The following is a 25,382-nucleotide window of genomic DNA, read 5'->3' on the forward strand; positions in this document are numbered from 1 at the left end:
CTTAAGACTGCAAAATGGGTTACAAATTTCTCACAGGGCTGGTAAATGCAACAGAGTCCTTCCAGAATCAGTCTCCCACAGAGGTCAAAGACACCAATACAGGGATAATTCCTCTGGCTTCAGCATGAAAGCTGCCTTCTTTCCATAAATGACCAAGATCATGACAACTGAAAGCAGAATATTAGGAATTTGTGGCCATGAACCATACTTGATATGGATCTTCCCCCACAGCCCTCTTTAGAAGTAACACAGGAAATACCAAGCAAAGGTCTAAGATCCAATATTTATTCTGAGTTGAGAGTAATCTGAAAAAGTAAAAGGAAATCTGTTGGATCCTGCTGCTGACAACATTCTAAATACAGTTTTCTGACCAAACGAGGTCTCCCGTATGACATGCAGTGGCAGCTTCTCCTCACAGAACTGAAGTCACTAATGAGCTACAAAGCATTTCCATGATCGTAATCACTCTCAAAATTATTACAGAATACAAATGAAACCAGAATGATTAGAGAGAAATGTTTTCTAAAGAGCTTGATCATACTGTTAAGTATGACACGATAATAATAATCTTGCAAGCACGGTGATGCACTGGATATATCATATCACACAAAAACCACTCAGAGGGTCACCGTCCTTCTCAGACGAGCAGCTGAAATTCAGCAAGGGCAATCAACTGAGCTCCACCTGAACATAGGTAGAGAATTTGACTCAAGGAGAGAAAAATAATGTTAAAGAATGAGGGATGCAACAAAGGAGGTAGACCCGAAAATTGCTATCAGACTCTCAGTAACAGATGACTTCATTTCTAAAATAGGCATGATCCTTGATCCTTAGCTTGGCAGCCAAAACCCCCAGCCAACTGAAACAGATGTCCAGATTGCTGAGTGCAACCGTCAGCAATGGCGAGTGCACCAAACGAGCATGCCGCAGGCCCGCCATGCCCCAAGCCAGAGACCTCCCCACCGTGTGAGACTGTTACTACAAAAGGCCAAACATGCACGTAAAGAAAGTGGGGGAGCGAGCAAGGATCTCACCAACATCCCCGCTCTTCGCAACTGTAGGAATCAACAAGTAAAAATACCCACGCTGCTAAGGGTGGCTTACTACTTATCATTACACTTAGTGCTTTTTGTGCAGTTGCACCTTTAGAAAAGGCTCCTTCCAGACACACACAGAGTCAGAGTTTTATAAAGGGGGGGTAGGTGTTTCATTCCCACTGATTTCAGTGTGGTTCACAAAAAAAAAAACTTCAGCCGAGCTCCTATCAGCTTCCTGCACAGAGGCATACATAAAGGAGGCCAGAAAAGAGGGGACTATAGTCAGCAAAGAAAGAAATGACAACATATCCAGCAGGATGCATGGCCAGCCTTCGGAGGATGGAGGAGAGGAAAAGGGGCAGAGTTTGCCGATAGTGTTAGCTGAAGGGGAGGAAATGGAAGAAACCGGAGATAAGGTCAAGGTTGCTGGACTGGAAAACTGCCAACAGTGGGAGAGAAGGGAGGGAATGGGAAGAGAGAGGAGGATGTGCCTTTTACCCAGCAGGAAACCAGTTGAGATGAAATGCAGGGGAGGGGGAATCAGAGACAGGAGACTGGGAGAAGGGCAGGAGGGCAGGAGGGAGGGGGAAATCGCAGGAAGTCAGCGTTAAGGTAGTAGCTGACATCACACAGATGGAAGACATTCCTCATGCCTGAAATAGATGCATTTGGAAACTGTGGGTAAGAATTACCACAGCTGCACCCCAGCACTCTAACTCAGCTACTCTGAGGACCTCCATCACTGCAGAAGCCCATGCCCTTCCCCTGCCCTATAGCTGACATTTTCACAGCCATGGGAACACGACTGACTCAGCACCCTGACGGACAATAACAGCAAGGTTAATCTGGTTACATCCTAAGAAGCCGAAATTGTCCATATAGGCAAAAAGCAATATGGTATGTTTTGGGCATGCATCGCTCTCAATTTCCTCTCCCTGTCTGGTTTTGTCAAACATGCTCTCTCTGTATTAGATGGACATCTGGCTTTTCCACTTGCTAGGTTTTCATAGCGTTTGGTAGTTCAGAGATTGTTCACTCTTCATCCTCAGACATGTGGCTGAGGTGTCACATAATTATATAAATGAATGGTGCTAAAAACCAGCTCAGAAGTCACCAAAAAGGATGCCATTATATTTATAAGAAAGCTGTTGAGAAATACCATCCTGATCGTTTTTCTAGTTTACTTCTGCTGAGGCTGAACCTCAGCAGAATGAGAAGCTGAGTCATTTCTAAATGCAAAGTTTCTTCTTCTCTTTGGCCCCAACTAGCTTTGGAGTTGCTCCAGGTTTACAGCAGCAGAGACAAGGCTGGAAGTCAGCTTGTTTAACTCATCACTTATACAAGGAATTTGTAATTCAAAAAGAAAACAACTGTACATCTATGTTGTGCTGTCAAATGGTCACCTGGGTAGAATTACATCACACACCGCTTTCTGTTTCATCCACAGCCACAGTTACACTGCAAGAAAGAGCTGCCCAGCAGTGAGATTACCAGCCTAATTAAGAGTGGGGGGCTCTAAGTTGCACTGGAGTTGCAAGTGCTTGGAGGAAGCACCTTATCTTCCCTATGCACAGGGTTTGTTGACCACTGCACCTCTGAGACCCAGAGACCCTTCTCCAAGATATGTCTTTAAGAAGCAAAAGTCCCAGGGAATCAAAGGCTGTGGAGCCGTGTGTGACCCATCTGACGCTTCCTAGGTAAGTTGGTGCTTTTGCTGCTCTGTAAACCACTGTGGCAGTTCCGAGCATTCGAGACCACTGTAGCGTGGATCTCCAATGAGTTCAGCCCTGGAAAGAACAGCCCTATCTGCTGCCAGGACAGCTCCGGGACTGCAGTGTCCCGAGAGGCTCCCAGTGAGGCTCTTCTGCATCCCTCATGGGAGGTAAGTGCCAAGTACCCACGAACCCAGCCCCTCTCCCAGTGGGGAAACCACGACGAGCTATTCCTCTGCTGCCTCTGCAGACGGCAGTACTGAAGCACCACCGAACACATTTCCCTTTCAGCCCTCGCCTGCTCCTCCATTTCAAGCAGATCAGCGCTGGATATTTGCTGGTGTCTGTGATGGGACCAACACACTCCTCAGAGCTTACTGTTCCCACGTAGCATCAGCCCCCTCCCCATCCCGCCAGCCCCACATCATGCATGCCCAAACCACAAATCCACCAGAGAACCTCAATTCTGTTCGAGACCCTCCCAAAAACCTCTCACTGGAGCCTGCAGGGCTTGTGGTTCAATCTCCAAGTCTGTAAGGAGATTCACAGCCCAGCTGTATCATTAATAGACTAAGGAAAGAGAGAGGAACTCTGCCGTCTTTCATGCCAGAGCAGCCTTGAAGCAATATGCTACGCAGAGGGGATAAATCCCCCAGTTCTCTATTGCTAAGAATGATGCTTGGCCCGGTGATAACCTCAAATCCAAAGCAGAAAACAAACCAAATCAAACTAGCCCCATCCACTGTGCCGGCCCAGAACCCAAAGACAATCAGCAAAGCAACAGCACTGATGTGAGAAAGAAAATCCGAAGACCACAAATACTGCCAATGATCCTTTTTAATCTGACACCAAAAAATGAGGAGCAGAGGCCTCAACTTGCAGCTGCTGGAGAACATCTGCTGCTCTGTATCAAGCCACGATGGCATTGCCAGTGTCTAAGACCAAGCTGCTTAATGAGTCCTTGCTGGCTCTATCTGGTTGCATGGGTTGCGGTCCAGCACAGATGCTGACAAGCACTGCCGTCGATACTCCCTCTATTCCTACGTGTTTGGAGGAACAAAATTAATAGGACTCTCTGTAACAGGGCACGCTGGGTACTCCTGATAATGACACACCTCCACAGAAGCAAAATAAGGCTTAATAACAGTGGGAATGCTTTGGAACCCAAGAAGAAAAGAGCCTAACTGGGGACGACAGGTGTCTGCTCTTTTAGAGGTTTTGGGTTGGAAATCTCAAAAAGGAACAAAGAAATTGCGATAAACAATTTCTTCTTGATTCCTCCAGGGATCTGAAGAAAGATGAGACCTTGGTCCTGCCATCAGTTTTCAGTCTCCTTCTGCTCAATTATATTCTGTCTTTTAATGACATCCTTTCCTACCACAGCTCTGAGAGAGCTATTCCTGATCTGCAGAAAGACTGCAAAAGACTAAGTTTCAAAACCCAGAGGAGAACGTTATGCTGATTTTACTTCACCTACCAGTCACAGCCCAGGCAATGAGGATGCTTCAGACCAACGCGGAGTGTGTGAGCAAGCGTTAATGCTTCTGAACCTCACATCTTCTCCTTGCCTTCTATTAATTTTTGTCTACCATTTCAAAAACCAAGCAGACATTTAGGATTCAAACCCGATTAAATAAACCACACTTTTCTAATGGCATACCTCAGACAACATTAAAGCTAAATGGAGTCATATCAGACACTGTGAAGTTTTTATTGCTGAGACAGAACAAGGAAAATTACATTATAGGCAGGCACTGCCAGACAACTCACAATAAAATTCCCAGGCACGTCTATTTATCTCGCAGTGGTTTTGTTTGCAGCCTGCTTACCCAGGTTTGAATTATACTTGGGCTCTTCCTTAGCACCCATCACCATCCAGGTGTTTTACATAAATAAAGGTGCCAACACCGCTCTGTAAATTAGAAACCGTTAAGGCACAAGCAGGAGGCAGTAATATGCCCACAGCCACGTGGAAAGCAGATGGCAGAGCCAGGCAGTAACATGGAAAGGTGCTGTGTCTGGCTGCAAACCCGGCGTGCTGGCAGAAGGGGGGATCCAGCATACTTTGGTTTTGTGAATAGTGCTGGTGGCTACAAAGTTTATAAAGAGCCTGGAGCAGCTCCAGCCAGAGACAGTGCTGGGGGGCAGATGGGGAAAACCAGCGGCAAAACCAAGGACCAAGAGCATGGGGCCACTCTGGCATGGGAGAAGCATCCCTGGACCCTCGCAGGGAATGTGCCGAAGCCCCAAAGCACGGCGTCCCCATCAGAAATGTAGCATAGGCAGCACCGAGGGCAAGCATCAGGCTCACACAGACAGTCAATCCATTCAGAAAGAGAAACCTCCCTTCACACAGAGATGAGTGGCACCCCCAGGAAATCACACACAAAAAAATATCTCCCGTTACCACCAGCCTGAGAATTCCCTGGGCCCCACAAAAGCAGATCAGACACCCTCATCGTTTTGCAGCCCGGGCCACGTTTCCCGTCCTCTGCTGCCTTGCAGCTGCAGGGGGGTTAATGGCTGAAACAAAGCGACGGTGCCGCGCGGTGCTGAAGCATGACATGACTCTGGGCTGACATTTCGCCCTCCCTTCCTTCGAAGCCCCTTCCCTCCCTGCTGCATCTTCTCATGCCCATGGCAGCTCTGCCATTGCCACCGCGCGTGGTGCTCCTGAAGGGGTCTGGCTCCTCTCACGGCCCCACGGGGACAAGGCGACCTGAAGGCACGCTGGCAGCAGCCCTAGGGCTCCTCGCTGGCTGCAAGAAGGACATTTCCCGAAGGCACAAAGAAGCGACCGGGGCCGGCTCCTCTGCAAACCACGCTGTGCAAAGCACAGCCTTTTTGCCACCCTGCTGTGGGCAATGCCAGCCCTCTCGTGCCTGAGCGCGGGACACCCTCGCCAGAGCCAGGGAGCACCCAGGTCCCTTATGTGTCCAGTCTGCCTGGCAGATGATCCAAAGCGATGATGACACTTGGTTATTGTTATTCCGTGCCTACTGTGCAGAAAGCCTGCCAGCATCCAGCTCAAAACAAACCACCCGCTCCCCCCTTGTGCACTTAAATGGCTGCACAGCCCTACGTTCCCAAAGTCACAGCGGGCTGCCTCGCAGCTGCGAGCGCTTGACACCCTGCCACCAGGCACAGGAGCAGGAACACGTGGGAGATCCCGCAGACAGCGCCGGCTCCCCAGCACAACATGGGTCCCGGCCACCGGCAGGAGTGAGTGCAGCAGCCGTCAGTACTCCCTATTAGCATCTTCCCTATCAAATCAAGGGACTTTATTGCAGATGCTAATCTCCTTTGGCATTACTTAATTTGCTGCCTTTAATCATAGAGAGCAGCTGGTCATGTAAACATTCAAATCCATGAATTAACCACTGGGTCCACATAGGAGCCGGGCAGAGCCCGTCTGTACGGCTCAGCCACCACCTCCTGCACCTTCACGGCCTCTGCTGAGTTCACGGGTATCTACTTAAGCAACAAAAAGGGCTTACACGGCCCTTTTGATTAATAAAGAAACAATTTAACTGTTTCATTGCTTTCTGAGCATAAACATCAAGGACATCAGACAAAAGAATAGCTCTTCTCCCCGGCAGGCGTGACACAGCGCTGGCTGTGCGGGCCGTGCTGGGGCATCAAAGGAAAGGGAGGATTTCAAGGACTGCCCCAGACAGAATAAACAAAGTCAGGGCATTGTTTGCAACTGGATCTCATCTACAAACAGGAAGGGTGTCTTTTCTCAGCACCACGCTAAGGGCCGATCGCAGCTCCAGCCCTGGGAAGCTCCTTGGTGCGTGCAAAGCTGGCGAGCCGGCGTCCTCCGGCAGCGCAAGGGGAGAGGAGAGCGGCCGCTGTTGGGTTGGTGACAGCGCTGCGGAGCTGGAACGGGTGCACGCTGCTAAAAAGCCCCACTGACAGCTCCAGCTGCCCCCTCGAACTGTGAAATTATTACCGACATGACACGTTCGAGCAGTTTCAGCCCGTAACTACCTGATACAAGAAAACAAGAAGTCTGACTGCTACAGACAGAGCGAGCCCGTGCTGTACCCGCGGACAAAGTGCACTAACTCCGACTGACTCACAGGGGCACTATCAGCATATTTTGAGAGGTGCTAGTTCTTTTAATAAAGGAATGTCAAGCACATTTGATTTCAGAAGGAAACAGTGGCTATTTTTAAGACTTTCCTGATTTTGAAGCAAATCTGATTTGGGGATGGCCCAGGTGAAAGCCTCTGGGTGGGTGGAGGATGCACGCAGAGGCGGAGGAAACCTGCGCGCATCTGTATTGCCCCTCCACGTCTCCATTTCAGCCTGGCTGCCCTGGCCACTGCTGGCGAAGCAGCCTCCTCCCAGGCCTGGGGCAGAGCGAGGGTCTGCCGTGCCCCATCTCTCCCCCGACCCATTGCCAGCCCCGCACCAACGGACGCAGCAAGAGAGCATGAGAACCTACAGCAGACCCTCAAAGCAGATGAATTTTTCTCGCCTCCTGCAGATACCTGTAAGGGCGAATTATGGATACGGCCTGTCAGTGCCTCTTTTTCTCATCAAATCCCCAAACTTTGTCATCGCCAAACTTTGTGCCAGTTGGCTGCTGAGGGGAAAAAGGCCACCCGCCGCTCAGAGCCACTGCAATAACTGCTGATGAAGGGCAGCTGCCTTCAAAAATGGATCGGCTTGTTCTCAGCTGCTGGTAATACACTCTGAAGCTTCACAATAGCACTCCCCAGGCTGCAAATCCCGACAAACCTTTCATTTTACTTTCCCTTCCGCAGCCGCTGTTGCCGCAGCAGCAAAACGGCTGCCTTGAATTTCTCTCTTTGTCTGCTCAATAGCATCCTGGTGGTATCAGTGCTGCCGGCAGGAAGGAGCTGCCTTCTGCCGCACTCCTTGATCATTGCTTCCCCCTGCCTAAAAAGGGACCGTGGCCATCACCGCTGCCAGGGGAAGGCGAGTAACAGGCCTGGGTTTGTCCTCCGACACACGCCGGCAGCGCTCAGCTCAACTGACAGCCGCGGGGATGGGGTGCGTGGGTGGGAAAAGGCGGGGTACCATCGGGGCACTGCACAGGATGGGCTTGGTGGAGCAACAGAAGGGGACGAAGGCATTTTGAGAGGCCGCGACACGATGCTGAAGCTGCAAAGAGCAGTCCCGGGGATGCCAGAGACAGCGGGCAGCCTGGGGATCCCCGCACCTGGGGGCTTCGTGCAGCAGAGCGAGGGGCTGGGGGCTCCATGCTGGCGGTGGCAGGGTCGCTGTGCTGTGCAGGGACACCTCGGGGCCATGCTAAGGTCCCCAGTGCTCCGGGTGACTCTGCAGGGGCATCAATGCCCAGAGGGCTCCCCTGGCTCTTCTGGGTGCATCTCTTGGGCACCAAGACGGGAACAGTGGTCTCTGGCCATTTCAAACTTGATTGTAAAAGTCAGGCTGGCTTTAAGAAGCCGATCCAGTTCTCCTCCCTGAGAGGAACAGATTTACTCCCATGCAGGCTGAGGAAGGGACTAGCAGACTTGCTCTGGATCCCCCAGTGAGACCCAAGACCAGGCTTGGGCCACAGCCACATCTCCCTGCCTACGCCAGGCTGGCGCAGGGGCCAGCCTGGTCCCTCCTCTGCAGGGAGCTGAGGGAGAGATACCGAGTCACCTTCTCGCTTTTCTTCTGCCTTAGCCCTTGTATCAAAGAGGATGGAGACCACTATCTTTCCAGCCAGAAGGAAGAGACAGGACTGTCAGTGGGGCTGGGGTTTAGCTACTACGTGCCCTCGTATCACCTCCCCTCGCCACCGCTCTCGCAGGCTCAGGAGACAGCCAGCGCGTCAGCCAAGGACTCTCTTATCATCCCTTCCCACCCCATCTAACGGCTTCTCTTTACACCTACAAACCACAAACATTTGGGTTTGTTTTTATAATAGCGTGCATGCCATCTGGCAAAATGAAATACGCTTCTCGCAAGTATCTCTACAAGGCAGAGCTACGAAACGCAGCTGGTCGTGACAGCATGGTGGGAATCAAGGGAAGGAGCCGAAGAAGCTGGTGCTGGAGCCGGGCGGCCAGAGCCATCTCCCAGGCTCTGTGTCCTGCATGAAACAGGCGCTGGAGAAAAATGCAACGAGAGGCAGTGCTGGGAAGCCAGGGACTCGGCGGTCCTCTCAGTCAAGTACTCTCCACTACATAACCACATTTGTCCTGCTTCTTTGTGTCTTCCGATGGACCTCGCTGATTTTGGAGTAGATTTAGGGAGGAAAAATGGAATTGTCTTTTCCCAGCCTGGCCTGTAGTCTAAACCAGACTCCTGAGAGATGCAGCTTTGAATACGCTAATGGAAATCCCACTTTTTTCCGGAGATACTTATTGTAGTCCCTAGAGATGTATATAAAGGCTGCTCATGGCACCATCATCACTGTCTTCTCAAAAGAGGGAACTTTGCTCAGCCCTCACAGAGCGTTTTCTGCAGGCGCTTTCCCCAGGGACTCCCAGCTCCGGACCCCGGATGAGCACAGGTCCCTTCCTCCAGCCACCACGTACAGCACCCGCAGACACGTCCTCCCGCACCCGGCCGAGGCACTGTTGGGAGCTCCGGCTCCTCAGCAAGGGCTCACACAGAAAACTACCGCAGTATAAACTCAGTACAAAAACTTAAGGAAGGGGAAAGTGATATTTATTTTAACCTAAAACTGATTTCTCTAAGATGTCACTCACACCTGCACACCTACAAACTCACACTCATGCATTCACCAAAAGGTGGATGTCCATGTGGCGTAGTCAGGGTCACTGTGTTCGACACAGAGGACAAGGGACACCCACTAGCAAGTCCTAACGACAGCTCTGGCATCCCTCCTCATTGATAACAAAGAGCTGGCTTTTGGACACATTTTTCACGTGCTTTAGGAGTCAATGGTTATTAGAGGCTGATCTTTATCTCAGCATCTTGCTTACTCACCCCCCATAAACCCTAGGAAAGCTGCTGCCTGTTGTCTCCTTTCCCTCATTTTGGGCACCTTATCTAAGCCTTCCTCTTGGAACCACAGGAAGCGCAATGGCATATCGTGGTGTAACCTTGCTCCGGTTATCAGGGAGCAGGTCTTCTAGCGATGAGCCATCTGTGCTGCAGCCTTATCACAGCACAGACCTCCTGGTCCTGACGAAAACCACACACCCCGCAGTGTTTACCCATTTGTTTGCTGTCGGTTGGTCTCTGGTCATCAGCACAGGCCATCCCTGCATCCCCTGCTCTAGCGTTCCTGCTGGTGTTTTCACACACACTTTTCCATGCACACTTCATCCGTGCTAACCTTAATATTTCCATTACATACCTCTACAGTTACTTCCAGCAAAGGCAGGATTCCTATTATAAATCACATGAATGCTGCTAGTAAATTTTAAGTCTAAGCCAGCCAGGCTAGCTCTGACTGCTAGTAACAGGCTGGTTCACATTTAATGGTGTTTTATGCCAATGTGGATAAATGGCTCCTCCAGGCAGCTGGCTTATGAGCTTCTCAAGGTGAAGGTACCTCCAACCATAGGAACATGTGCAGCTCTCAGGCCACCTTCCCATGCCTGGGCACTGAGACGTGCCTGGGGCACAGACGCAGGGCAGCAGGCAGGAACGTGAAGGTCTGCAGGGACCGTGTGTCCACGTGGGCAGCCAGAGCACCCAAGAAGAGGCCAAAGGGAGCAGAGAAGAGACAGAGATGCAAGCTCTGGGCTGTGCCTCAGCCACCGCACTCATCCTCGGCTGTGCTACAGGGGCCTCGAATGCTCCAGAAGTCAGCAGCTGAGATTCCACCTCTTAGAAAATTAATTGCTGAAACATGACTATTAGTAACAAAATAAGAGCCTTACTGCTGTGGATGGGGAATTTCCTTTCCCACCATACATTCTCCCCATGTCAGAAACATAACTCAGCAATCATTAGATGTGACCAAAGGTTAAGTACCATGTAGGGTGGCTTTACAGAGAGCAAGAGACCTGAGAGCTGACACCGAGTGTGGACAACTCCACTTGCCAGTCTTCACTCATCATTCCATTAATGCTGGAGAAAGCCCGTGAGAGAAACAAGTGAACTCTCCAGCAATGCTATACTGTTCCAAAAATTAAACACCACCTTTTAGTGTCCCTCCCTGGAGGATGCTGAAGCACTTAGTGGCATTTAGCTTAGTGATAAAGAACTGCCTGAAAACCATGCTATGAAATGGGTGATTTCCCACCCAATTCCTTCAAGGGAAATATTGAGGCACGGAGAGGTGAAAAGAAGGTACATTTGCTTGCGGGATAAGAGTCCCTCCACAGTGGCAGGCACAGCTCCCAGTCCTGATTCACAGCACTGCGCCAACAGGGCTCCTCCTCCCCCTGCAACAGCAATGACCCCAAACCGCTGTTATTCTCCCAAAACTCTCGGTGTTACTGAAATGTAACTTCCACCTCACTAACCAGAGGTGAGACCATATGACCAGGCAATCCAGACTCCTTGGACAATGCCAACGAACAAAACTGAGAGTCAGTAACTCCCACCTGGTACAGTTAAACTCCAGAAAAGCTCTGAGCTGGAAGAGTTTCCAGGACAGACTGAGCATCACTTTCTCTGTGCACTCCAGCCACACATCTGAGACTCCCCAGCATTACTCCTCCAACAGCTTCCTGCGGTAAACCAGAGGGCTGCTAATCTGAGTGCAATAACTCATCCCAAGTGCTGCCGCATCCACGTGGAGGAGCCACGAAGGGAACATGCAGTGCAGGTACGACATGAATGAAACATGGGTGAAAAAATCTGTTATAGCTACCACAGAGAACCAAGGTACTGAAGACATAGCAACAGCCCGGGCTAGCAAATGCAAGCACAAGGCCTCCAAGGATGCTTTGGGATCATTTTCATCACTGACACCGAGACACCAGGCTGGCTACTGGGTCCTCAGCAGGGTGCTGCTTAGAGGTACCTCAAAGTCAGCCCCATGCCTGGGACATCATCTGACTCAAGGCTGAGCAGGTCTGGAGGCTGCCGGCGATGGGAAAGATTGAGCCAGCCCAACGAGCTTGCCCTGGAGCGTGCCCCTCTCATCCCAGGGGAATGGCAGGTCCCACGGGGAGCTGCTTGTTGCATCTCCTCTCATGCCTCGCTCAGAGTCCGAGCCCGAGGGATCGCCCTCACCTCCCAAAGGACACGGGGAGCCTCTGATACACCATGAGATGACTCTGGTTTGCAGTTCCCAGGGCTGGGAGTTTGACCAGCTTTCTATCAGTTCAAGCTAACATACATGTCACACCTTCCCTTGCAATGGCCAGGGGCTTGCAGGTCAGAACTAACCTCCTGGGACTGCTTTTCCTGGATATTTGGTAACCGCTGCAGACCGCAAAGCAAATCTGTAATTCACCACCTGCATGATGCACCACTGACTAAACAGTGCACAGATTGCAATTATGAGTGTATTTTGATTCTGCGTCTTGAGTGTGCACCGGTGTCCATGATCCAGAATCCGTTAGAAACACCAAACTGTTTCATTAACTGAGGTACGTCAGGGCCACGGAGAGCTGGAGTGATGCCTACGTGCAAACTGTGTGACAGTGAGGGATGTGCTGAGGAACTTCCCCAAAGAGTTGCACAGGCAGTGACGATGATGAAACCCTGAACAGATGTGTCAGCTTTGGAGCCGACACCAATTGTCCATCACTCACCCGCGTGAAGCCTGTGCAGGCATAAAGAGGAACGATTTCTCACAAACTCACGCCTGCTGTCAAAAAAAAAGGCTGCAGAGAAAGTCAGGTACGTCTAACTGTCCACTTTCTGGGAGGTGCCCGAGACATTCAAAGACATCTGCAAGAATTTGTGATCGTTATCCTTCATCACAAAGACAACATATCACGTCAAGCCACAAACCAAAGGGATTTTGGTAGGAACAAGTAAATAAAAGGCTACGTAAGTATCCCAGACGATGTGGATTTGGAGCCAGAGCTGGCTTTGGTTTTCCTCTATCATCTTTTTGCAAAGAAGGCAGAAGACAGCCAGGGTGACAGATGAAGGTGAGTGTCACGCAGCACCTGGGCCTCTCCACAAATGCCAAGTGCCACCTCTTCCTTGAGGAAGGAGGGAAAAGAGGGACAAGTGGCCGGGAAGGGCTCCCGCAGGCAGCACCGTCTGCCGCCAGCCCTCACCAGCCCCAGCGAGCTGCGGGGCCGATGCTCAGGCAGAGGAGCCTCCTGCCAGCTCCCGGCCCAGGCACAGCTCCTCTGCAGAAAGCTGCCGGCCGTATCCCGGCCTGACCCACAAGATAAATGTAAAATTGTGCGTAGCGGCTCTCTGTGGGGCAACCAGCACAGGTCGACTGAGCGTCCCCCACCTGGAACCAAGCTGGGGATCAAAAACCTGAGCACAAGGGAAGCGAAGCAAAATCCCCAAAACCGTAAGGCACTGGCACAGCCAGACAAACACCTCCAGGCTCATATCTCTCTGCCCTCCTTATAAAGTCTCCTGACTTTATATATGGGGCACAAAGTTAGAAAAGTGGATATTCAGCCACAGTCTTCCATTTCATTTGCATGAGTCCCTTTTTTTTTTGGCTGGAGGGTCTCCATCCATCCTGCAGTTCAGCAGGGATAGAAAGGGGCTCTGCTTTTCCACCCGAGTTTTATTTATGCAAACTTTCTTAAATTATTATTACCTCTTTTTTACAGCTCTAAGAGGCACACTAAATCTTCGGAATTACTTTTACCCAAGCAGGCAGCCAAGGTACAACTGGTCCTGCAGTACCCGCAGCTCTGCTGACCAGTGCCCTGGACACGGTGCAGAAGAGGCGGGGAGCAGGGAGGTCCCCCGGCTGTGCTGCCATCAGGCTTTTGCTCATGTTCACGACACTCGCAGCCCACTCACTGCAGGACTCCCTGACTGCATCTACGCTTTTCCTGCAATCTGGAAAACAATGTCACCAAGCAAATGTAGCATCTCAGGCAGTCAGGCAAACATCTGGAAGACAATCATCTGGCAGGGCTTGGCCTGCTCAGCCATGCCTGGCACACCAGGGCAGGAGGAGCCCTGGCACAGCAGCACAGTATCCATCTTTCACAAGGGGCTTTAATCAGATTCTTCTGTTGTTTGAGAAGAAGCAACACAGGCAAATCTTAGGAAGCATAAACCTCATTCGTGATACAGGAAAACCTGCAATGAAAGTCCTAAGAACTTAATCGCTAAAGCAACCCCGACCATGCACTGCCAGACACTTAGCATCTTTCGCCTCATCCACGACCAGCTTTTTGACAGCAGGCATACACGGCATTTACAAAGAAGGAGCTGCTGGTATAACAAGACTCGCCCTTGCTTTAAAAGATGCACAACAGTGACCATCAGTTAACTGAAAAACCTATGCTGGGAAGTTGATGATCCAAACTGAGGTAAAGATCAATGTTTCCAGGGGCCCCCCATCCTCCCAACAGCTGCAGCTTTCAGCTGCACATTTGCAGCACCGGTTTCGGGGTGAACTCTCAGCTGGGAGAGCTGAGAGTAATCTTCACGTGCCCTCCTCTAGCCATGCCCGCTTTCGGGGAAACCCACTGCTCTGTCTGTATAGGTAAGAAAACGTCTCTTACGTTTTGCAGGGCGTCTTGATACTGCGGCAGTGAGGAGAGCTGTGACTCAGAGTGGTATGGGGACAATCCTTTCCTCAGGGTCCTCAGGTCCCCCGTGCTGGACTGCTGCAAAGACAACGACAGAAAACAGGACAGTCCGTATTAACAAGAAGAAGGAAAGCTGTGCCACTCCTGCTGTATTGGCTTTTCCCATGACCACTTCTGTCCCGTGACCTGTTCCCATTACTTCTCCCTGTGACAGCAGTGACAGTGAACATTGTAATAAAATGCTTTTTCCATGCCCACACCTGGAGAAAACATTTGCAAGCAGCTGGAGGTGAACCGTTCAAGGTCTACTCCATTAAGTGATACAGCAAGAAGGTGTTTTTATTTTATCTAAGTTCCTACGTGTTCGTTAAAAACATTTGTTAAGATGCAAATGAAAAAATATTTTTAAGACTTCAGATTAAATCAAAATCAGCAAAAGAAATCCACCAGGAGACATTTTCTAGATTTTTCTTTTTAAAACAGCATAGGCTATTCCGATCACCTGCATGTGGAAAGCAATGAGAGTTCATAAACAGTGCTACTGTGATTCACCTAAGCTTGCAAAATGTGTATGACAGGAGCAGCTTCTTATTTGGTTATAAATTTGCATGCACCCACAGGTCTTAAACAAAGTCAAATAAATAAAGGGAGCCTATATGACCCTAGAAACCAGATAAATGTGCTCAAAGGGAGAAGCAGCACTGGCTGTCAAGAGTACTGAATAAACTTCCTGGGACAAAGTTTCTGCCTCATGTTATTAGTTCTCTCTCTCTGTGATTCTGGAACAGGACAGTCCTAGAACGAGAAGAGTTTCTCAATTATAAAAGTACACCCATAAAAAGCCAATACACAAGTAGACAAAATCAAAGGTCTGGGAGAAGATTATATCTTTCTATTACCAATAAGCATCCTCATTAACTTTTCATATTTTTAAGAGTATCAAGCAGTGCACTGTCCTCTGTTTTAAAGCTATAAAATCATGACCTTTTAGATTTTTATGCTCCATTAAGACTTTTGACTTGCATTTGCTGCAGAAATGATGTTTTCTACTTCAGAAGAACCAAATAAAAGCCATTGGTGCAATGAAATTTAACAGGAAATCTCATAAATCAGCTCAACTGTATATAAAAACCCCACAGCAACCCCAAAGGCCTGACCATACCCAAGACTTTGGGGACTGTGGCTGTGGACAGATCTCTGGAAATATGGAAAGTTCATTTCCATTCCTTGCTCCCATTTAGCAGAGAAGAATAGGTGCATTCATAGTGGATACATCATTTTCTATCAGTGTCAGAAACATTTTCTTGTAGCCACATAGCCTTTTTTAGGACATGTTCAGCTTTGGTTTTATTTCAAAATGTTGTTTTCTTAGGTTAAAACACCTAGTGTGACCCAGTGCTTTCACAACCATTCTGGCGCACTCACCCTATCAACTTTCCTTTTACAAGCTGTGAAGAAAAGGGCAGTTTTCAAGAAAGCCATCATGAGAAATGGATGCTAGTCCTGTATCACCCAATCTGCTGGGAACTGTTGTGCCTCACATGGAGTCAAGTGACACAGAATGACTTCAGCATATTGGATGTCTGGGATTCCCTTGAATTTACAAGGTGGCATCAGAGAAGATCGTACATTTCTTTCGCATTTCACAATAGAGAGTCAGAGACAGAACGATCTGAGGAAGATAACTCCTTCTGAAGCTAAAAAGTGACTGCTGCAAAACTGAGTTTCCTCCGCCATGGGAGGTATATACTTTCAAAGGAAGGTTAGCAGGTCACAGAGGAAGATGATGAGAAGACTCTTAGTTTACTGGCATTGTCCCAGGCATGTGGTGTGTAGGGGTCTCTCGGTGCTTATCCAGAAAGGATTTTACCCTGGCTGGTTATGCTTCCGCTGCCCTGCTGTGTGCAACCTCTTCATCGCTGCTGTGTGTGCACAGGGGGACAGCAACCTCCTGGAGAGGTCCCGACACTCTGCTGCCCGCTCCTTCAGTCTGTCAGCTCAGGAGCTCGCGCGCCCTTCCCTGACATCTGTCACGAACGGGCACTTGCACGGGCAAGGGAAAAGCAGAATAAAACAGCTGAGCGAAAATGTGAGGTTGTAGCTTTGTGCTGGAGACCCCAGAGGTCACAGATCTCCTCGAAGGCTCTGCTCCAGAAGGACGTGCACTGCCTCGCCAGTGTTTAGAGGCCCAGCATTGCTCAGACTTTTGCAAACCACACTGAGACTTGCAAGATGCCTCATGCTTATGCGGCACCAGGAGCGTAGAAACAGGCATGAGAAAGAGAAACTTGGCGGACATTTGTTTGCCTCCCAGAAACTTGTTCTCTTGCTCCTCAGTCTGAATGGGTTGGTCTACATTAGACCTAGCATGTGTTTCATCACACTACAGCTTGTCCTCATAGAAAATCAAAATGCCTCACTCACCAAAGGAAGGAAGGCAACCAGACCTAAGTCTAGTCAACACGCAGTATCACACTGCTGTGGCTAAAAATACACTAGTTTAAATTGATTTAATTTAACTGCCCTATGCTCCTGCCTGGAGCAAGTGTCTGCATTAATTTCAATTTGGCTTAAATTGGTTAAAATTGTGTTGGTAAATATACAGATACAGTCAAAACTCTGCTCTAACAAGTGTTTATAATGGATTAGTTCTATGGCTTTTTTTTAAGCAAATCCCATTTCAGACAGTGCACTTGTGTGTGACAAAACTATTGTTAGGTTGTTTCAGTGACTGCTGATTATGAATCTGACCTAATGCATTCAATTTGATGGAAAGATTCCCACTGAGTTCAATGAACATCAAAACAAGCTCTTAATTAAAGAAAAGAAAGGAAAATGGGGGGGGGGAAAAAAAGGAAAAGAAAAAGAAAAGAAAAGACATCTAAGAAATAAACATGCTGAACAGAGATCTATCCAGAAGAGGAATGAGGGGTTTGGGGCATGGGGTGGGTTTGGTAGGGCAAGAAGAATCTTCATCTGCCATTATTTATAATGCACCCGTGTTGGAGACAGCCAAAGAACCACTTTTTCCTACCGCTGTCAGCCGTAAAGCCAGTCCCTTTCACAAGCACTCCACTCAATGCAATTTGCCTTCTGTATTTTCTAGAATTTGTTTCAAAATGTATCTTACTTTAAGTCTTTTTACAACAGCCTACCAATCACAGTTCTGCACTATTTATTTTCCTTGCACTAAAAGCAAATGTATATTTCTTCACCATAGAAGGAAAACTGCTTTTTCTTCCTTTTTTAAATTAAAATGGTGCAGTGACACGTATTCATCAGACCTCCCTAAATACTTACGCATTCATTGGGCTTTGCTATCAATGTTAGAGCTAACCAGGAAAAGAAAGTGAATCCCTCATTAAAAAGCAATATGACTAATGATGCATCAGAATGAGTAGCCATTACTCCACTTAAACGTAAATTAAAAATCCTGGTATTTGCACTGTGAATTCACTCACAAAATGAAATCTCTTATTACCTTACCCAATTTTCATTACTGAGATGTAAGTGGATCCCAAATTGCTTTTCTAGTCAGAATGGCATTTTAAAAGTACAATCCCTGATCATCTCTGTTCATCATCATTGTTGGAGATTATCTCAATTAATGAGCAACATGTCTACAATAAATTACCCTTTAGGTAAAATCACTTCACATTTCTGGAGTTTCAAGGAATTTATCAGCAAAATCATTTTCATCTGAGCTAAAACTCCATGGGAGAGTGCTGTTTCGATTGAACTTTCATTGGGAATGTTTTCTAAGCTGAGGAGCAGAGAGAGGGGGAGGGACACAGAAAAGGAGACCAAGAGAGAGCTGAGGAGACTCGTGGTCAGTCTTTCCTTAACCTGATCAAATTTACAACTTGCATAACCTGAAGTACACTCGTCCCCAGCAAACGCCAACAACTGGCCATTGACTACTCTGGAGTAGCTCTTGCTCTTTTACTGTGAATTTTTTTCAAACACTAGTTTCACCCAAATGTTAAAAAAAAAAAAAGGAAAAGGAAAGGAAATAGAGAAAAAGAAAGCATCTCCTGACTTTCACAGTGGTACGAAAGTGCAAGACCTCCCCTAGGTCTAACTCAGCATCACTCTACATGGTGTTGCCTCCCTTCACCAGCCGATGAGCACGGGACAAGCCTGCAGACCCAACACCTTCGCCTTCAGCGCAAACCTGTGCTACACACTGCCAATGCCGACAGCTCCACAGTGGCCCCTCAGACACAATAACTCTTCATTATCTGGAAAGAATGACATGACATTTATTGCTAAATTTTTCAACTAGGCAGAACTTGAAGTGACCCCGGAAGATACTGCTCTTGGACCAAAGCCCGAGATCTTTGTCAGCCCTGTTATGAAAGAAATGGACCTAGACATGCCCCTCCTGGCAGGGAAGGGAGTTTTGCCTACTCATCAGTGAGAAAAGAACAGGACCAACAAATCAGCTTTTAGTAAAAATAGACTGCAAACCCAACTTTTTCTCTGTCTAGAAAACAGAAGCAATTTGATTATTAACATGGGTGGAAAGTGGTAAGTATTTTCCATAAAAAATAATGTATCTTTTAAAATACTTTCAATAGAAATTAAAGTCTTGGTGCTTACCAAAGCCTAAAATCACTTTTTTTAAAAAATCAGCAAACACTTGTTCTTATCAAAGCTTTCTATCCTGCTAGCAGGGAGAAGAAATGGTGGCCTCTGACTTTTTGACCTGATGTGCTGAGTGATTCAATTTGAAAATAACACAAGTAACACAAGAAGAATGATGGTGTTTGTGGTATTTTAAGGTCAAAGTACTAAGAAGAAACATTTATTTTCCTTTCCGTTTCTGTCTAGTAAAGTCAGATCAGTGCAGTGGCCATGTTGAACCAACTGTGAAGATAAAGTGTTGAAAACTTATAGACAAGTTAGAGAAATCGTCTTTTCTGTTACTCTTCAGTGTTACTTCTGCTGGAAGGGAGAAAAAAGAAAAGGATTTAATTCCAAGGCACTTTGATGTAACAAAATGGACCATTCTTAACAGAAATTAAATACAGAAAGAGAGAAATTCATTTGACAGTTATTTCTCAGCATTTATGAAAGAGATTAGCAAAAAAAATAGAACTATTTCAATTAGAATTATGTACTGAAGTGACCGAGGAAAATTAAAAAGCGACACTGTCAGCTTCCAGTAATTCATGAATTAGCATTCAAAACAGGGTTGTTACATAAGTAGCCTTTAATTGAAAACGCTATTTTCTCCTTTCGCATAAGTTGGAACAGCTGAAGGCTGAACAGAGGTTAAGAAAAAAAAAAAAATCATAAATGATCAGTTTGACCCTGTGCCCTGCGGAAATATTACAGCCTTCGCAAAGAGTCACAGCTTCCCTCCTCCCCACGGGCTGCAGGGTCACCTTGGAGCCATTCGGGTGTCTACACAGGGGCATCCCGTGCCTGCGTGTGTCCAAGGCACCGGCGGAGGCTTGGCAGATGTGAAGAAGAGCTGCTGGAGACCCACACCCTCCTGCTGCGTGGCAGGGGCCAGGAGGGACCGCCCTGCTGGCACCCGAGGACTACGTCTGAGCACCTGAAATGCTGCTCTCCTCGCTTCTTCATAACTCAGTTGTAACCTCCTGCATTGTGAAAGCTTCCTCTCCTGGTCCACATGCCGTTTAAAAAAAAAAAAAAAAAAAAAAAACACCAAGAAAAAAACAAGCACCAATTCGGAGGGCAGGAGTCCTACAAAGCCCCTTTTTGTTTACCTCGGGGGGGCCCCTTTATAAAGGCATGGAAAAATGTGCCCAGAATGAAGAGGAGAATCAAGCATACGTGAGTCAGTGACAGCAGACTTCCCAGAGGACTGTCATTTCAGAAGCTTTATAATAATCAGCTTCGTTTTCCTACAACACAGACCCACTGGCACTAAGCTCAAGAGACAGCAGATTACACACCGCACCACTTAAATTTATTAATATTATATCTGCTATCCAACATAGCATTAGAAGAAATTATGTATCTTAACATGAAATGCAACTAGATGGAAAGGAATACTGTGACGAACTCAATATTGGCAATAGAAGATACCCTTATTACTACCAGTTCAGAAGATTTTCTTTGGACAAATTAATATCCACACCATGACCCAGCCCTCAGAGAGACAAGCAATTTCCATTTTTTAGTGGCTACTCCACCCTTTTACAAAGCACAGGATTTCCTTTAGCTGTCATTTAAATATCAGGGTGAACGTGGTCCTTAGCAATGGGGCAAGGGCATCCCATCCTGACCATGTAAGCCCATGAGGATTCGGGCTTATGATTTGGGTAATTCTCTATATGAAAAAAAGTCTATATGAAAAAAATGTCATTCTTACTTCATATTCTAGTTTTACTCCATAAATCTCGGATGTTAGATGGAAAACTCTGCTGAGACCTTGGCTTTTGATTATATATATTCGTGAAGAGAAAAAGGAGGAAGGTTTTATTTCAGTCCACTGGGTCAGGCTGCCTTCATCTTTATGGACTCTTGCACTGCCCATTACCTGAATTCTTGCCTGTCACTGTAATAAAAACTCTTAAACCTACCAGCAACAATTTTCTAAACCATAATTGTTCCAGTAATTAAAACTGCCTCAATTTTGACACTCAACAACCCATTGTTTGCAACTGGGTAATTAAATGGAAGGTTTAGCTCAAAATCTTTTCCTGTTATTTCCTGCAGAAATTTAGCTAAAGGTACCAACTTCTCTTCAGGTAGGTAAATGGCTTTGATTTGAAGTTGGTCAAAACTCAGATGTTACTAACCAATGTCTTTTGCACAAGTATAGGAGGGAAATAAAAAATAATTAGGGGCATATTTAATACATTCAGACGATTAAAAAATGGAAATCACCAACATTAGCATGTGAAAGAACAAGCCATCAGAGCCCCAAACAACCAGGAGCAATATTAAAAGGCAGCCCCCAGATCCAAGAAGCTGTTTGTGGATGCATTAGCTCTCTCTACCTTACTGAAATTTCATGGCAAGCTGTTGCAGTCAGCCAGCTAGAAGGGAACAGAATAACATTAGACATTTGGAAACTTAACAGAAAAAAGGTATTTTTATCATCTTGGAAAAAACTCCATCTTTACCACAGATGACCAAAATAAGCTGGTCTTAGATGCAGCACTTAACAAGATAATATTATTATTTGAACTCAAACCCCTTTTCCCGTATTAACGAATGAAGTCTCGCAGAACCCATTATTATCTGCACAAACATTAACATCTTACTATCCCAATTTAGAGCATGGTGACCCCACAAACAGTTGATCACCTTACTCTTATTCACAGCTACAGATATTTTACCACACCCATGGAGTTCAACGGCACTATCAATCAGAACACACCACTCTGTAAGAACAACCTGGCCCAAGGTATCCTTAGTAAGTCCAGCAGAGCAGCGATGTTTTGCTGAGGTAAAGCAAAGCAGAAACACATCTCAAATAACGTGAAGGAGACGCTGCAAAGCGCCTGCCTTGCGCAGCTCCCGCGCGGGCACCAGGGCAATGGCCCCGGTTTCTCGTGACCTCAGCTCCACAGGCGAGCAGCCCTTTCAGGCAGCCTCGTGCCCCAGCGAACATCCCCTACCACACGACCTTGCACAAAGATTTCCTCCTTATCTCATTAATCCGCGTTTTAGGGTCTCATGCACCAGGAAGTTGAGGGATGGGCAATTTCACTGTGTGAAGCTAGCAAATAATTGAATTAAGGTTCAGTAATTGCAGTTATCACTACAAGACATATTCAAGCAAAAATAAGCTCAGCAAAGCACATATATGACTTTAAGTGTATGTGAAGAGTCCCATTAGCTTCAACAGCATTTATCAGGCAAGCAGGAAATTACACACATGAGAGTGCAATAAAAAATCAGCGTATTTGATTTTGAAAGAACTCTGCAAATAAGAAAAAAAATTAAGGGATGAGATTAAAACTATTTAACATCTTCCATGTCATGTAATAATAGGAGCTTTCTGTAACAGGAGAGATTAAATTCCTTTACACTGGTTCATATCACTGTTATACACACAGTGCATCCAGGGATCATTCCTTAGACTGGCGACAAAGGCTTTAGAGGACGATGGCCTGCCAAGACACCTACTCTCCCAATTGCCTCTCCAGTATTCAGCCAGCAGGTCACGAGTCCAACCTCAGCCAGTTTCATCAGTAAAGCCATTTTCAGTTGTTCATGTGGAATTGGAAATGGTACGACGCTGAGAACGAGGTGCACAGCCCTTGTACAGCAGCAGCACAGGGAGCTGTAAGGATGCATTTGGACGTTGTGCCATGGCTGGATCTCAGCCATTCGCAAACACAACGCAGGAACGAGCATCCCCACTTCTGCCTATGCTGTGACTTTCCCCTCATATCATGAGCTGCATTCATACAAGCTGGAGGGGCAAAGCAGCAGATTTCATCTGGTTGCAATGGTGACAACTGGAATTCTCTATTGTCAGGGGAGCTAACACTTTGGGAAAGGCTTAATAAATAGCAGGAGACAGTCAGTAAGCGGCTTAGCAGATTTTGCCATGTAAAACCACTCTTGGAAAAATATTTTTATTAGTATCTCAGTGGGGTACAGGCAATAAAAGCAGTGCAAGTTTCAAACCTCTCTATCCTCTGTAGCAACTGAGGTAGGGAACTTTAGTACACTGTTAGTATTCAAGAGTGTCTGTATTTTTTTCTTCTTGTTTTAGATCAGCAGAGAAAGATCAACCCCGTAACTCATGGGAGACTCAGATAATCAGCTCAAACCAAATTGCAGTATGTAATTATAATCACACAACTGGCAGGCTTTGCTCAAGAGAGAATATGGGCTGGCACAGCCGAGATTCAAGCACCACAGCCTATAACCCAAATAGAAATGCAGATCAATAGTTAACAAAGCCAAATGGAGCTATAACCATTGACATTTGTGTAGCCTGTGTCTGGTCTGTGGCTTGTGTGCAATGAGTTTAGGAGTCTCAGACTAATGGAGCCCATCCATGGCTCATTAGCACCAAAATCAGTCTCTTCATTAGGGATGTCAATGGAGAAGCTAAGGAATGCTGCCCCAGCTCCGCCAGGCAAGTAGATGTAGATGTGGGTGTAGTATTAAGCACACGAACAAATTCACTGGACCACCCCCTGGAGTCACGTCTCATTTTCTTCTGTCAACTGCACTCCACGCAACAAGGCCAAAGGGAACCACCGCACCTCCTCCCAAAAGCTCGGCCACAGCAACAACGCTGGGGCTGCCTTCCAGGCACTCCCCACATCCCACAAAACGAGGGAGCTGGGAATGACGAAGGCCAAGACCTGAATCCCCTTCTCATAAATCAGAAAAGGTCCCTTGCAGGCTTTCACTAATGCTGGGACCAAGCTGGTGGAGGGCTCTGCTGGCCTTCTCTCTCTTCTTTTGAACAGCACTTAGGGCAGCATGGCCACTCAAGCCCCTCTCTTCTGGAGGACCACCCAGATATTCAAAGCTCGCTGCTGAACCAGGACTCGAATAGTCAAGGAAGAATCAGTTACAGCCAGTCTCAATTTTTATGAGATAGTTTGAATATTCTTTAAAAGTCTCCTATAAAGATTTAGATTTGCATTTCTGGCTTCATGAAAAGCAAAACAAATGTGAAAATTTTGTCACAAACATGGTTTTGGGTAAAGCCTCTTTTTTTTTCAAAAGCAATGAACGATTAACATCCTTCCCATACTTCCCCAAACTGTTTTCAGATATCAGACACTGAATTTTTCTTGAGGTGGTCTTGAATTTGGCATTGAACTTATTGCAAAAATCTGGTTTTAAGCCTCTGCAGCTATTGCTTAGTTTCCTCTCGAAACGTTTTTCAGTCCTTCTCAGATGGACCGATCACTGAGAATCTGGGTACTTTGAACCTCTCTACATGTTACAGACACAAAATGCTGCTTCATCATAGCCTGATCTAACTGCAGTTAAGAGCTTTTTCCCTGACCCTGTCCTCATATACAGAAAAAAGTGGAATCTAGTGAAATTATTACAAAGCTGGTTAAGCACAGGATATGACTAATCCTGCATTTCACAGCTGGAGGTTAAACTGAGCCTCATTAAACCCAATGTTCTTGCTTACCCACAACAGAAACAAATGCGGCATGGCAGAGCCCTGCGTGTGTGCATCTCTCACGCTCACGCTCTCACGCAGAAATTCAGCTCCAGTCCTTCGAAAATTTTGAGTTAAGTTGCAAGAAATTATATGATTGTCTCAAATTCCTAAGATTCGATAAACACTGTATGTTTCTGTCTATCTGTTATTCGACTTCTGGATTCAGAACTTCTTGAATTATATTTCCTAGGTTTTTGGGGAACTCTATTTATATATGCCAGGTGACATTCTCATAAAAACCTTTGATTCCGCAGGTGACAACCCCTAGAACACACAGTACACCATCCAGCTTTTATTACGAGTTGCAAAAGCTCATTTCTGTCATTGATCCTGCTCTTTAGACATGCTCGTACCCATGAATGGGAGGTGAATACCAAGAGAATATTTATTTTGGTAGGTAGCAGCCCAAGACCCTTATGTCCAAAGTCAACAGAAGGAACTCCATTGTCTTAAAAGGCTTGAAAGTATTTTGGATGCAAGTCTGAGACATCTTTGAACTGCTCTTATAAAATGGTACATCTCTTTTTTTTTTTTTGGAGGGGAGAAGGGGGGGAACATTTTGTTCAATAAATACATATTGTTTACTTACATCTCAAGTCCACTTATTTGATAGCAAATTGGTCAGATCAGTCTTGTCATTTTAATTCATAAAAGAAGGAGGTGAAATGTAACACACTTGGACATGGATTGGTTTTGCATGCTATGTTTTCTTGAAGCTTCTGCTGCCGCAGCTAAGGAAGCTACATTTGGGGGATTCTGTTAACATCTTTTGCATTTATGCAATGCAATGCAATTAGAGGCCTAAATCAAAGTTTGGAGAGTGATCTCATGAAAGGTCTCATGAAAGGTCTCATGAGAGAAGGTCTTATGAAAATCCAGTTCTGCGTGAGCTGTACTCCAA

The 25,382-nt window shown here is 46.8% G+C and overlaps 1 protein-coding gene across 1 annotated transcript in view; it reads right to left on the reverse strand.

Annotated features, from left to right (window-relative positions):
- CCDC85C (coiled-coil domain containing 85C) overlaps positions 1–25,382 on the reverse strand; it is a 115,100-nt gene that overhangs the window by 13,177 nt on the left and 76,541 nt on the right. The window contains exon 3 of the mRNA XM_075503565.1: positions 14,323–14,427. Coding sequence (XP_075359680.1) covers positions 14,323–14,427 — 105 coding nt within the window. The remainder of the gene's footprint in view (positions 1–14,322; positions 14,428–25,382) is intronic.

Source organism: Mycteria americana, chromosome 5 (genome assembly GCF_035582795.1).
Source record: "Mycteria americana isolate JAX WOST 10 ecotype Jacksonville Zoo and Gardens chromosome 5, USCA_MyAme_1.0, whole genome shotgun sequence".
In the NCBI taxonomy this organism is placed as follows: Eukaryota; Metazoa; Chordata; class Aves; order Ciconiiformes; family Ciconiidae; genus Mycteria; species Mycteria americana.